General features: G+C 56.5%; 1 protein-coding gene across 3 annotated transcripts in view; it reads right to left on the reverse strand.

Moving 5' to 3' along the window:
- PRKACB (protein kinase cAMP-activated catalytic subunit beta) overlaps nt 1–15,657 on the reverse strand; it is a 122,117-nt gene that overhangs the window by 23,689 nt on the left and 82,771 nt on the right. For all 3 annotated transcript variants that reach the window (XM_063938971.1, XM_063938970.1, XM_063938972.1), the window contains exons 7-9: nt 12,860–12,955; nt 11,463–11,585; nt 6,315–6,479 (exon numbers count right to left, since the gene is read on the reverse strand). In XM_063938971.1, coding sequence (XP_063795041.1) covers nt 6,315–6,479; nt 11,463–11,585; nt 12,860–12,955 — 384 coding nt within the window. The remainder of the gene's footprint in view (nt 1–6,314; nt 6,480–11,462; nt 11,586–12,859; nt 12,956–15,657) is intronic.

Raw genomic sequence — 15,657 nt, forward strand, 5'->3', positions numbered from 1 at the left:
CTACACTGCCCCCGCTACTATACACTACTCTGCCCCCGCTACTATACACTACACTGCCCCCGCTACTATACACTACACTGCCCCCGCTACTATACACTACACTGCCCCCGCTACTATACACTGCCACCGCTACTATACACTGCCACCGCTACTATACACTACACTGCCCCCGCTACTACACTGCCCCCGCTACTATACACTACACTGCCCCCGCTACTATACACTACACTATCCCCCGCTACTATACACTACATCGCCCCCGCTACTATACACTACACCGCCCCCGCTACTACACACTACACCGCCCCCGCTACTACACACTACACCGCCCCCGCTACTACACACTACACCGCCCCCGCTACTACACACTACACCGCCCCCGCTACTACACACTACACCGCCCCCGCTACTATACACTACACCGCCCCCGCTACTATACACTACACCGCCCCCGCTACTATACACTACACCGCCCCCGCTACTATACACTACACTGCCCCCGCTACTATACACTACACTGCCCCCGCTACTACACACTACACTGCCCCCGCTACTATACACTACACTGCCCCCGCTACTATACACTTCACTGCCCCCGCTACTATACACTACACTGCCCCCGCTACTATACACTGCCCCAGCTACTATACACTGCCCCAGCTACTATACACTGCCCCCCGCTACTATACACTACACTGCCCCCGCTACTACACTGCCCCCGCTACTATACACTACACTGCCCCCGCTACTATACACTACACTATCCCCCGCTACTATACACTACACTATCCCCCGCTACTATACACTACACTATCCCCCGCTACTATACACTACACTGCCCCCGCTACTATACACTACACCGCCCCCGCTACTACACACTACACTGCCCCCGCTACTATACACTACACTGCCCCCGCTACTATACACTACACTGCCACCACTACTATACACTGCCCCGCTACTATACACTACACTGCCCCCGCTACTATACACTATACTGCCCCCGCTACTATACACTAAACCGCCCCCGCTACTATACACTAAACCGCCCCCGCTACTATACACTACACTGCCCCCGCTACTATACACTACACTGCCCCAGCTACTATACACTACACTGCCCCCGCTACTATACACTACACTGCCCCAGCTACTATACACTACACTGCCCCTGCTACTATACACTACACTGCCCCCGCTACTATACACTACACTGCCCCCGCTACTATACACTACACTGCCCCCGCTACTATACACTACACTGCCCCCGCTACTATACACTACACTGCCCCCGCTACTATACACTACACTGCCCCAGCTACTATACACTGCCCCAGCTACTATACACTGCCCCAGCTACTATACACTACACTGCCCCCGCTACTACACTGCCCCCGCTACTATACACTACACTATCCCCCGCTACTATACACTACACTATCACCCGCTACTATACACTACACTGCCCCCGCTACTATACACTACACTGCCCCCGCTACTATACACTACACCGCCCCCGCTACTACACACTACACTGCCCCCGCTACTACACTGCCCCCGCTACTATACACTACTCTGCCCCCGCTACTATACACTACACTGCCCCCGCTACTATACACTACACTGCCACCGCTACTATACACTGCCCCCGCTACTATACACTACCCCCACTACTATACACTACCCCCACTACTATACACTACACCGCCCCCGCTACTGCACACTACACTGCCCCCGCTACTATACACTACACTGCCCCCGCTACTATACACTACACTATCCCCCGCTACTATACACTACACTGCCCCCGCTACTATACACTACACTGCCCCCGCTACTATACACTACACCGCCCCCGCTACTACACACTACACACTACACTGCCCCCGCTACTATACACTACACTGCCCCCGCTACTATACACAACACTGCCCCCGCTACTATACACTACACTGCCCCCGCTACTATACACTACATTGCCCCCGCTACTATACACTACACTGCCCCCGCTACTATACACTACACTATCCCCCGCTACTATACACTACCCCCCGCTACTATACACTACACTGCCCCCGCTACTATACACTACACTGCCCCCGCTACTATACACTACACTGCCCCCGCTACTATACACTACACTGCCCCCGCTACTATACACTACACTGCCCCCGCTACTATACACTACACTGCCCCCGCTACTATACACTACACTATCCCCCGTTACTATACACTACACTGCCCCCGCTACTATACACTACACTGCCCCCGCTACTATACACTACACCGCCCCCGCTACTGCACACTACACTGCCCCCGCTACTACACTGCCCCCGCTACTATACACTACACTGCCCCCGCTACTATACACTACACTGCCCCCGCTACTATACACTACACTGCCCCCGCTACTATACACTACACTGCCCCCGCTACTATACACTACACTGCCCCCGCTACTATAGACTACACTGCCCCAGCTACTATACACTGCCCCAGCTACTATACACTGCCCCAGCTACTATACACTGCACTGCCCCCGCTACTATACACTACACTGCCCCCGCTACTATACACTACACTGCCCCCGCTACTATACACTACACTGCCCCCGCTACTATACACTACACTGCCCCCGCTACTATACACTACACTGCCCCCGCTACTATACACTACACTGCCCCCGCTACTATACACTACACTGCCCCCGCTACTATACACTACACTGCCCCCGCTACTATACACTACACTGCCCCCGCTACTATACACTACACTGCCCCCGCTACTATACACTACACTGCCCCCGCTACTATAGACTACACTGCCCCAGCTACTATACACTGCCCCAGCTACTATACACTGCACTGCCCCAGCTACTATACACTGCACTGCCCCCGCTACTACACTGCCCCCGCTACTATACACTACACTATCCCCCGCTACTATACACTACACTATCCCCCGCTACTATACACTACACTGCCCCCGCTACTATACACTACACTGCCCCCGCTACTACACACTACACCGCCCCCGCTACTACACACTACACCGCCCCCGCTACTACACACTACACTGCCCCCGCTACTACACACTACACTGCCCCCGCTACTATACACTACACTGCCCCCGCTACTATACACTACACTGCCCCCGCTACTATACACTACACTGCCCCCGCTACTATACACTACACTGCCCCCGCTACTATACACTACACTATCCCCCGCTACTATACACTACACTGCCCCCGCTACTATACACTACACTATCCCCCGCTACTATACACTACACTGCCCCCGCTACTATACACTACACTGCCCCCGCTACTATACACTACACTGCCCCAGCTACTATACACTGCCCCAGCTACTATACACTGCACTGCCCCAGCTACTATACACTGCACTGCCCCCGCTACTACACTGCCCCCGCTACTATACACTACACTATCCCCCGCTACTGATACACTACACTATCCCCGCTACTATACACTACACTGCCCCCGCTACTATACACTACACTGCCCCCGCTACTATACACTACACCGCCCCCGCTACTACACACTACACCGCCCCCGCTACTACACACTACACCGCCCCCGCTACTACACACTACACCGCCCCCGCTACTATACACTACACTGCCCCCGCTACTATACACTACACTGCCCCCGCTACTATACACAACACTGCCCCCGCTACTATACACAACACTGCCCCCGCTACTATACACTACACTGCCCCTGCTACTATACACTACACTGCCCCCGCTACTATACACTACACTATCCCCCGCTACTATACACTACACTGCCCCCGCTACTATACACTACACTGCCCCCGCTACTATACACTACACTATCCCCCGCTACTATACACTACACTGCCCCCGCTACTATACACTACACTGCCCCCGCTACTATACACTACACTGCCCCCGCTACTATACACTACACTGCCCCCGCTACTATACACTACACTGCCCCCGCTACTATACACTACACTGCCCCCGCTACTATACACTACACTATCCCCCGTTACTATACACTACACTGCCCCCGCTACTATACACTACACTGCCCCCGCTACTATACACTACACTGCCCCCGCTACTATACACTACACTGCCCCCGCTACTATACACTACACCGCCCCCGCTACTATACACTACACCGCCCCCGCTACTACACACTACACCGCCCCCGCTACTACACTGCCCCCGCTACTATACACTACTCTGCCCCCGCTACTATACACTACACTGCCCCCGCTACTATACACTGCCACCACTACTATACACTGCCACCACTACTATACACTACACTGCCCCCGCTACTATACACTACACTGCCCCCGCTACTATACACTACACTGCCCCCGCTACTATACACTACACTGCCCCCGCTACTATACACTACACTGCCACCACTACTATACACTGCCCCCGCTACTATACACTACACTATCCCCCGCTACTATACAATACACTGCCCCCGCTACTAAACACTACACTGCCCCCGCTACTATACACTACACCGCCCCCGCTACTATACACTGCCCCCGCTACTATACACTACACTGCCCCCGCTACTATACACTACACTGCCCCCGCTACTATACACTATACTGCCCCCGCTACTATACACTACACTGCCCCCGCTACTATACACTACACTGCCCCCGCTACTATACACTACACTGCCCCCGCTACTATACACTGCACTGCCCCCGCTACTATACACTGCCCCCGCTACTATACACTACACTACCCCCGCTACTACACTGCCCCCGCTACTATACACTACACTATCCCCCGCTACTATACAATACACTGCCCCCGCTACTAAACACTACACTGCCCCCGCTACTATACACTACACCGCCCCCGCTACTATACACTGCCCCCGCTACTATACACTACACTGCCCCCGCTACTATACACTACACTGCCCCCGCTACTATACACTATACTGCCCCCGCTACTATACACTACACTGCCCCCGCTACTATACACTACACTGCCCCCGCTACTATACACTACACTGCCCCCGCTACTATACACTACACTGCCCCCGCTACTATACACTGCCCTGCCCCCGCTACTATACACTGCCCACCACTACTATACACTGCCACCACTACTATACACTACACTGCCCCCGCTACTATACACTACACTGCCTCCGCAACTATACACTACAATGCCCCCGCTACTATACACTACACTGCCCCGCAACTATACACTACACCGCCCCCCGCAACTATACACTACACCGCCCCTGCTTCTACACTACACTGCCCCCGCTACTATACACTACCCCCGCTACTATACACTACCCCTGCTACTATACACTACACTGCCCCCGCTACTACACACTACCCCCGCTACTATACACTACACTGCCCCCGCTACTATACACTACCCCCGCTACTATACACTACACTGCCCCCGCTACTATACACTACACCCGCTACTACACTGCCCCCGCTACTATACACTACACTGCCCCCGCTACTATACACTACCACCACTACTATAAACTACACTGCCCCCGCTACTATACACTACACTGCCCCCTCTACTATACACTACACCACTACTATACTGTTAGCGCTGTTCCGGTCTCCTGTAAGTGCTGTCAGTGAGCAGTGGAAACATCTAGGAGAGACAGTGGGCGGTATTCAATTCTTTTCACCCCCTTTCACACCTGTTCTGTTCCTGCCCTCGGGGCGTGGTATCATTTCAGCTCGCTACCCCAAGGGCTAACGAGACACTTAACCCTTTACACAGCTAATTCTGATTACTATGGGCGCAATATGCGCGATACTGGGGATCATTTTATAAAGGAGATTGGGCGTGATAAGTCATCTGAATACCACCCAATGGGTCATTGGCAGAGAGGCAGCCGCACCGGCCCACAGAAGTGGCGTGCCAATTGCTGAAGTAGGTATGGTGTTTAGAGAAGGCCTCTGTTCGTTGGGAGCGTCATGGGTCAGGTTTCCATGGCTGAGCACAAGCCTTAGATCCACGTGTGCAGTGCGTTGGCTGCAGTGGTGTAACGCACTGGTGGTGTAATCGCGTTTCACCACTGGGTAAGTGACAGATTAATCTGGTATTGGCGGTTGTCAGGAGAACATGTGCCAACTGTAAAGGGGTAATGATCTGGTGCGGGTCTTCATGTTTCCCTTTGTGCCACCTTAGTACCAGTGATGAGAATGTTACAGTGATGTTCTAGAGAATTTCTGTCCTATCCTGGGACACGTAACACGACTAGGTGCACGAGCGCGCTCACACATGCATGCTGTATTTACCTTTCTCTGGTAAATTGCAATCCAATCCGTAGTGGCAAACCACTTGTGGTTCTTAATGTCATTCACCCCGTTCTTCAGATTCCCGTATCGCTTCGTCAGATCTACCTGCAGCAGGTTCCTTAGTAAGTCTTTAAGATCTGAACTGAAGTGGGATGGAAACCGTACCTGAGCAGAGAGGGGACAGCAGTGGCATCAGCAGGGTCAGGAGAAGCAGGCCAGACACTTATAATGTTACGCCACAGACCGTAATAATCAGCCTAGATTGTGTCGTTTATTGTGACAGACTGATCACTCGGCAAACACGGGTCACAGAAGGAAAACACAAAAGTGATTTGTGTGGTGGATTCAGTTACCCTAATACAGGGGCAGGATTGGGGAAGCCTGGAAATCAGAGAGATACAGTAGTCAGGGAACGCACTTCTACCAATACAATGTGTCACAGCGACACATGCACCGGGAAGAAAGGTCACAATTACATCAATCCTACAGTGATATACTCTCAAACAGGAGCAGATACAGAGGAAAGCAAGAGGGGGGGAGCAGAGAGGGGAGGGGGGGAGAAGGGGAGAAGAGGAGAGAGGGGAGGGGGGGGAGAAGAGGAGAGGGTGGGGGGGGAGAGAAGAGGAGAGAGGGGGAGAGGAGAGAGGGGGGGAGGAGGGGGGGGGGGGGAGAAGAGGAGAGAGGGGGGAGGAGGGGGGGGGGAGAAGAGGAGAGAGGGGGGGAGGAGGGGGGAGAAGAGGAGAGAGGGTGGGGGGGAGAAGAGGAGAGAGGGTAGGGGGGAGAAGAGGAGAGAGGGGGGGGAGGAGGGGGGGGGGAGAAGAGGAGAGAGGGGGGGAGGAGGGGGGGGAGAAGAGGAGAGAGGGGGGGAGAGAAGAGGAGGGGGGGGAGAAGAGGAGAGAGGGGGGGAGAGAAGAGGAGGGGGGGGAGAAGAGGAGAGAGGGGGGGGAGAGAAGAGGAGGGGGGGGAGAAGAGGAGAGAGGGGGGGGAGAAGAGGAGAGAGGGGGGGGGAGAAGAGGAGAGAGGGGGGGGGGGGGGAGAAGAGAGAGAGGGGAGGGGGGGGGAGAAGAGGAGAGAGGGAGAGGGGGGGGGGAGAAGAGGAGAGAGGGGAGGGGGGGGGAGAGGAGAGAGGGGAGGGGGGGGGGGGAGAAGAGGAGAGAGGGGAGGGGGGGGGGGGGGGAGAAGAGGAGAGAGGGGAGGGGGGGGGGGAGAAGAGGAGAGAGGGGAGGGGGGGGGGGAGAAGAGGAGAGAGGGGAGGGGGGGGGGGGGGAGAAGAGGAGAGAGGGGGGGGGGGGGGAGAAGAGGAGAGAGGGGGGGGGGGGGGAGAAGAGGAGAGAGGGTAGGGGGGAGAAGAGGAGAGAGGGTGGGGGGAGAAGAGGAGAGGAGGGTAGGGGGGAGAAGAGGAGAGAGGGTAGGGGGGAGAAGAGGAGAGAGGGTAGGGGGAGAAGAGGAGAGAGGGGGGGGGGAGAAGAGGAGAGAGGGGGGTGGGAGAAGAGGAGAGAGGGGGGGTGGGAGAAGAGGAGAGAGGGGGGGGGAGAGAGGAGAGAGGGGGGGGAGAAGAGGAGAGAGGGGGGGGAGAAGAGGAGAGAGGGGGGGGAGAAGAGGAGAGAGGGGGGGAGAAGAGGAGAGAGGGGGGGGAAGAGGAGAGAGGGGGGGGGAAGAGGAGAGAGGGGGGGAAGAGGAGAGAGGGGGGGGGAAGAGGAGAGAGGGGGGGGAGAGGAGAGAGGGGGGGGAGAGGAGAGAGAGGGCAGGGGGAGAAGAGGAGAGAGAGGGCAGGGGAGAAGAGGAGAGAGAGGGCAGGGGGAGAAGAGGAGAGAGGGGAGGGGGAGAAGAGGAGAGAGGGGAGGGGGGGGGAAGACGGAGAGAGGGGAGGGGGGGAGAAGAGGAGAGAGGGGAGGGGGGGAGAAGAAGAGGAGAGAGGGGAGGGGGGGAGAAGAAGAGGAGAGAGGGGAGGGGGGGAGAAGACCGAGGAGAGAGGGGGAGGGGGGGGGGGGAAGAGGAGAGAGGGGAGGGGGGGGGCAGGAGAGAGGGGAGGGGGGGGGGAGAAGAGGAGAGAGGGGAGGGGGGGTGAGAAGAGGAGAGAGGGGAGGGGGGAGAAGAGGAGAGAGGGGGGGAGAAGAGGAGGAGGAGAGGGGAGAAGAGGAGAGAGGGTGGTGGGGGAGAAGAGGAGAGAGGGTGGTGGGGGGGAGAAGAGGAGAGAGGGTGGTGGGGGGAGAAGAGGAGAGAGGGTGGTGGGGGGAGAAGAGGAGAGAGGGTGGTGGGGGGAGAAGAGGAGAGAGGGTGGTGGGGGGAGAAGAGGAGAGAGGGTGGTGGGGGAGAAGAGGAGAGGGTGGTGGGGGGAGAAGAGGAGAGAGGGTGGTGGGGGGAAGAGGAGAGAGGGTGGTGGGGGGAGAAGAGGAGAGAGGGTGGTGGGGGGAGAAGAGGAGAGAGGGTGGTGGGGGGAGAAGAGGAGAGAGGGTGGTGGGGGGAGAAGAGGAGAGAGGGGAGGGGGGAGAAGAGGAGAGAGGGGAGGGGGGGAGAAGAGGAGAGAGGGGAGGGGGGGAGAAGAAGGAGAGAGGGGCGGGGGGGAGAGAAGAGGAGAGAGGGGTGGTGGGGGAGAAGAGGAGAGAGGGTGGTGGGGGAGAAGAGGAGAGAGGGTAGGGGGGAGAAGAGGAGAGAGGGTAGGGGGGAGAAGAGGATGGAGGGTGGTGGGGGGAGAGAGGGTGGTGGGGGGAGAGAGGAGGAGAGAGGGAAGGGGGGGAGAAGAGGAGAGAGGGGAGGGGGGGGAGAAGAGGAGAGAGGGGAGGGGGGGGGAGAAGAGGAGAGAGGGGGGAGGGGGGGGGGGAGAAGAGGAAAGAGGGGAGGGGGGGGGAGAAGAGGAGAGAGGGGGAGGGGGGGGAGAAGAGGAGAGAGGGGAGGGGGGGGGAGAAGAGGGAGAGGGGGAGGGGGGGGGTGAGAAGAGGAGAGAGGGGAGGGGGGGAGAAGAGGAGAGAGGGGAGGGGGGGGAGAAGAGAGAGGGGAGGGGGGGGAGAGAGAGAGGGGAGGGGGGGAAGAGAGAGGGAGGGGGGGAGAAGAGAGAGGAGAGGGGGGAGAAGAGAGAGGGGGGGGGGAGAAGAGGAGAGAGGGGGGGGAGAGGAGAGAGGGGGAGAGAGGAGAGAGGGGAGGGGGGGGGGAGAAGAGGAGAGAGGGGAGGAAAGAGGAGGGGAGGGGGGGGGAGAAGAGGAGAGAGGGGAGGGGGGGGGGAGAAGAGGAGAGAGGGGGGAGAAGAGGAGAGAGGGGGGAGAAGAGGAGAGAGGGAGGGGAGAAGAGGAGGGGGGGAGAAGAGGAGGGGGGGGAGAAGAGGAGAGGGAGGGGAGAAGAGGAGGGGGGGAGAAGAGGAGAGAGGGAGGGGAGAAGAGGAGGGGGGGGAGAAGAGGAGGGGGGGGAGAAGAGAGGGGAGGGGGGGGGAGAAGAGAGAGGGGAGGGGGGGGGAGAAGAGAGAGGGGGGGGAGAAGAGAGAGGGGGGGGAGAAGAGGAGAGAGGGGAGGGGGGCGGAGAAGAGGAGAGAGGGGGGAGAAGAGGAGAGGGGGAGAAGAGGAGAGAGGGGGGGGGAGAAGAGGAGAGAGGGGAGGGGGGGGGGAAGAGGAGAGAGGGGAGGGGGGGGGAGAGAGAGGGGAGGGGGGGGAGAAGAGGAGAGGGGGAGGGGGGAGGAGAAGAGGAGAGGGGGGAGAAGAGAGGGGAGGGGGGGGAGAAGAGAGAGGGGAGGGGGGGGAGAAGAGAGGGGGAGGGGGGGGGGGAAGAGAGAGGAGAGGGGGGGGAGAAGAGGAGAGAGGGGGAGAAGAGGAGAGAGGGGGGAGAAGAGGAGAGAGGGGAGGGGAGAAGAGAGGGGAGGGGGGGAGAAGAGAGAGGGGGGAGAAGAGAGAGGAGAGGGGGGGGAGAAGAGGAGAGAGGGGGGAGAAGAGGAGAGAGGGAGGGGGGGGGGGGAGAAGAGGAGAGAGGGGGGGGAGAAGAGGAGAGAGGGGAGGGGGGGGGAGAAGAGGAGAGAGGGGGGAGAAGAGGAGAGAGGGGGGAGAAGAGGAGAGAGGGGGGGAGAAGAGGGAGAGGGGGAGGGGGGGGGGGGGGGAGAAGAGGAGAGAGGGGAGGGGGGGGGAGAAGAGGGGGGGGAGAAGGGGAGGGGGGGGAGAAGAGGGGGGGGAGAAAGAGGAGAGAGGGGGGAGAGAGGAGAGGGGGGGGAGAAGGAGGAGAGAGGGGAGGGTGGGGGGGGGGGAGAAGAGGAGAGAGGGGAGGGGGGGGGAGAAGAGGGGGGGGAGAAGGGGAGGGGGGGGGAGAAGAGGGGGGGGAGAAGAGGAGAGGGGGAGAGAGGAGAGAGGGGAGGGGGGAGAAGAGGAGAGAGGGGGAGAGAGGATGAGAGGGGAGGGGGGGGGAGAAGAAGGAGAGAGGGGGAGAAGAGGAGAGAGGGGGGAGAGAGGAGGAGGGGGAGGGGGGAGGGGAGAAGAGAGGGGAGGGGGGAGGGGAGAAGAGAGGGGAGGGGGGGAGGGAGAGAAGAGAGGGGGGGGGGAGGGGAGAGCTGAGAGGGGAGGGGGGAGGGGAGAAGAGAGGGGAGGGGGGGGGGGAGAGAGGGGGAGGGGAGAAGAGAGAGAGAGGGGAGGGAGAAGAGGAGAGGGGGAGAAGAGGAGAGAGGGGGGAAGGAGGAGAGAGGTGGGGGGAAGGCGAGGGGAAGGAGAGGAGAAGGGGAGGGGAGAGAGAGGGGGGGGAGGGGAGAGGACGAGAGAGGGGGGGAGAAGAGAGCGAGAGAGAGGGGGGGAGGAGAGAGCAGGGGGGAGGAGCGAGGGGGGGAGGAGACGAGAGGGGGGGGAGAGGAGAGAGAGAGGGGGGAGAAGAGAGGGGGGGAGAAGAGAGAGAGAGGGGGGGAGAAGAAGAGAGAGGGGGGGGGAGAAGAAGAGAGAGGGGGGGGAGAAGAAGAGAGAGGGGGGGGGGAGAAGAGAGAGGGGGGGGAGAAGAAGAGAGAGGGGGGAGGAGAGAGAGGGGGGGGGAGAGGAGAGAGGGGGGGGGAATGAGGAGAGAGGGGGGGGGGGGGGGGGGGGAGAGGAGAGAGGGGGGGGGGGGGAAGAGGAGAGAGAGGGGAGGGGAGAGGGAGGAATCTGGGAGTTATCAGATTTATTGTTTTTTTACTCAACCAAAAAATAAACTCACCTTTCCTGAAACAATCTTTTCATATATCTGAATGGGCTGATCAGCGAAAAATGGAGGATAACCGGCCGCCATTTCATAGATTAAGACCCCTAATGCCCACCAGTCCACTGCTTTGTTATAGCCCTGAGAAGAAAGCAAAGATCATGTAACAAATGCTGTGTAACACTCTCTGCAGCGTCACTCAGTAACAAACGTGCTAAATTGTGCAGTCGGGCACAGGTCACTGACAACTGCCCGTGCCAGGCTCAACGATTGCCAAGAGCCCTCATAGGTACATGGTACCTGGAGGCCCGGGACAGCTAAGGCCATCCACACAACACGTAGAAAGATGTGCAGCCGGACCATCCGATGGGACCCTGCATCAGCAAGTGCGCACACACTTACACAATGCAGGGGACGACGGCAACACGACATTATTAAAGACATCTCCTGACCGTGCAGCAGAATCCGACCAGAAGATGTCACCTGTGACCGCGGGAGCGTGCAAATCGGGCGCACACACTTAACGATGTGCCCAATTTGTCTTTCCGATTTACCTGGAAACATCGGTTCGATATCGTTCTAGTGTGTACCTGCCCTAACACTGATGCACAGATAGACATGCTCTTGATACTTTGGGTGGATTTCAATTGTTTCTCCACACGGCCGCCACTAGATGGCGCCCAATGGAGCAATTCATTTGTTGCTTCGTTTGAGCGCCCTGCGCAGGGAGGAGACACATTTCAGCTCACAGCCCCCCACCCCGAGCTGAAATGTGTGCAAAGTGACCCATGCTCAAACAGCGATTTTCACATCAGGCCCAGCACTTAGGTCGGGTTTAGCCGTTTTACACAGCTAGATCTGGCCTGCCTGGGCACGATAAAAATCACAATTGAATTCCCCACCACCACCCGTCACTTTAGACGAGAGATCGGGTTTGATAAACAATTGAATCGCCGCCTTTAAGGCCAATTCAATTGTTTTGGGCGGCCAATTTTCCCATCTAAACAGGACTGTATATGTTCATCTCGCATGTTGCGCCCAAACCGACAGGATTTAGACGCGTAAAGCAGCTAGCCCCATCTAAAGTTCTGCTTCTGGGTGTCCAAACTCCTGTTCAGATGCCCAAAGTGCCGAATAAGCACACATTTCTTCTCATCCCGGCAACTAGCGGGCGTCTAAATGGAGCAACAATTGAATTGCTCCATTTTGCGCACCCTAGTGGTAGCCACGGGGTAAAACAATTCAATTAGCCCCTACGGAAGAGGAGGTATCAGTGTCACAAACACAATGGCAGACAAATTGCATGCAATTTATTTATTTAAGCTCCTGCAATAACTATTGGCTTATCGTTGGTCCGGCAAATATATGACATAGGGACACTTGGTGTAGCATTTGGTCCAGCAGCAGTTACTTGCCTTGCTCAAAATGATTTCTGGCGCCAGGTACTCTGGTGTCCCACATAACGTCCAAGTTCTTCCCTTTACTCTCTTGGCAAAGCCGAAGTCTGTGACCTGTAGAAGATAAATGGAATGATGTGCGCTCATGTATAGATGACAGGGTATTAGCTGTAGTACCCGGGGCTGACCGCACAAATTCACGATCAAACGTCATTAGAATGAAACGGCGAGGGGGTTTTGTATGCAGACATCCAAGTGACATTTAAAGGAATATTAAATAAAAAAAATAAAACTTCACCTTTATTGCCTATATATGAACAAAGTTAAAATAAGAATTTACTCACCGGTAATTCTATTTCTCGTAGTCCGTAGTGGATGCTGGGAACTCCGTAAGGACCATGGGAATAGCGGCTCCGCAGGAGACTGGGCACAACTAAGAAAGATTTAGGACTACCTGGTGTGCACTGGCTCCTCCCTCTATGCCCCTCCTCCAGACCTCAGTTAGGATACTGTGCCCGGAAGAGCTGACACAATAAGGAAAGGATTTTGGAATCCCGGGTAAGACTCATGCCAGCCACACCAATCACACCGTATAACTCGTGATACTATACCCAGTTAACAGTATGATAACAACTGAGCCTCTCAACAGATGGCTCAACAATAACCCTTTAGTTAAACAATAACTATATACAAGTATTGCAGACAATCCGCACTTGGGATGGGCGCCCAGCATCCACTACGGACTACGAGAAATAGAATTACCGGTGAGTAAATTCTTATTTTCTCTGACGTCCTAGTGGATGCTGGGAACTCCGTAAGGACCATGGGGATTATACCAAAGCTCCCAAACGGGCGGGGAGAGTGCGGATGACTCTGCAGCACCGAATGAGCAAAAGCAAGGTCCTCCTCACCCAGGGTATCAAACTTGTAAAACTTAGCAAACGTGTTTGAACCCGACCAAGTAGCAGCTCGGCAAAGTTGTAAAGCCGAGACCCCTCGGGCAGCTGCCCAAGAAGAGCCCACCTTCCTCGTGGAATGGGCTTTTACAAATTTAGGATGCGGCAGTCCAGCCGCAGAATGTGCAAGTTGAATCGTACTACAGATCCAGCGAGCAATAGACTGCTTTGAAGCAGGAGCACCCAGCTTGTTGGGCGCATACAGGATAAATAGCGAGTCAGTTTTCCTGACTCCAGCCGTCCTGGAAACATAGATTTTCAGGGCCCTGACTACGTCCAGCAACTTGGAATCCTCCAAGTCCTTAGTAGCCGCAGGCACCACAATAGGTTGGTTCAAATGAAAAGCTGATACCACCTTAGGAAGAAATTGGGGACGAGTCCTCCATTCCGCCCTATCCATATGGAAAATCAGATAAGGGCTTTTACATGACAAAGCCGCCAATTCTGACACACGCCTGGCCGAAGCCAAAAGCATGACCACTTTCCACGTGAGATATTTCAGTTCCACGGTAAGTGGCTCGAACCAATGTGACTTAAGGAAATCCAACACCACGTTGAGATCCCAAGGTGCCACTGGAGGCACAAAAGGGGGCTGAATATGCAGCACTCCTTTAACAAACGTCTGAACTTCAGGCAGTGAAGCCAGTTCTTTTTGGAAGAAAATCGACAGAGCCGAAATCTGGACCTTAATGGAACCTAATTTGAGGCCCATAGTCACCCCTGACTGTAGGAAGTGCAGAAAATCGACCCAGCTGAAATTCCTCCGTTGGGGCCCTTCTGGCCTCACACCACGCAACATATTTTCGCCATATGCGGTGATAATGGTTTGCGGTCACCTCCTTCCTAGCTTTAATCAGCGTAGGGATGACTTCCTCCGGAATGCCCTTTTCCTTCAGGATCCGGCGTTCAACCGCCATGCAGTCAAACGCAGTCGCGGTAAGTCTTGGAACAGACAGGGTCCCTGCTGCAGCAGGTCCTGTCTGAGCGGCAGAGGCCATGGGTCCTCTGAGATCATTTCTTGAAGTTCTGGGTACCAAGCTCTTCTTGGCCAATCCAGAACCACAAGTATAGTTCTTACTCCTCTCCTTCTTATTATTCTCAGTACCTTGGGTATGAGAGGCAGAGGAGGAACACATAAACCGACTGGTACACCCACGGTGTCACTAGAGCGTCCACAGCTATCGCCTGAGGGTCCCTTGACCCTGGCGCAATATCTTTTTTAGCTTTTTGTTGAGGCGGGATGCCATCATGTCCACCTGTGGCCTTTCCCAACGGTGTACCATCATTTGGAAGACTTCTGGATGAAGTCCCCACTCTCCCGGGTGGAGGTCGTGCCTGCTGAGGAAGTCTGCTTCCCAGTTGTCCACTCCCAGAATGAACACTGCTGACAGTGCTAACACATGATTTTCCGCCCCATCGGAGAATCCTTGTGGCTTCTGCCATCGCCATCCTGCTTCTTGTGCAGCCCTGACGGTTTACATGGGCGACCGCCGTGATGTTGTCTGACTGGATCAGCACCGGCTGGTGTTGAAGCAGGGGTCTTGCCTGACTTAGGGCATTGTAAATGGCCCTTAGTTCCAGAATATTTATGTGTAGGGAAGTCTCCTGACTTGTCCATAGTCCTTGGAAGTTTCTTCCCTGTGTGACTTCCCCCCAACCTCGAAGGCTGGCATCCGTGGTCACCAGGATCCAGTCCTGTATGCCGAATCTGCGGCCCTCTAGAAGATGAGCACTCTGCAGCCACCACAGTAGCGACACCCTGGCCCTTGGAGATAGGGTTATCAGCCGATGCATCTGAAGATGCGATCCGGACCACTTGTCCAACAGGTCCCACTGAAAGATCCTTGCATGGAACCTTCC

This window comes from Pseudophryne corroboree, chromosome 9 (assembly GCF_028390025.1).
Source record: "Pseudophryne corroboree isolate aPseCor3 chromosome 9, aPseCor3.hap2, whole genome shotgun sequence".
In the NCBI taxonomy this organism is placed as follows: domain Eukaryota; kingdom Metazoa; phylum Chordata; class Amphibia; order Anura; family Myobatrachidae; genus Pseudophryne; species Pseudophryne corroboree.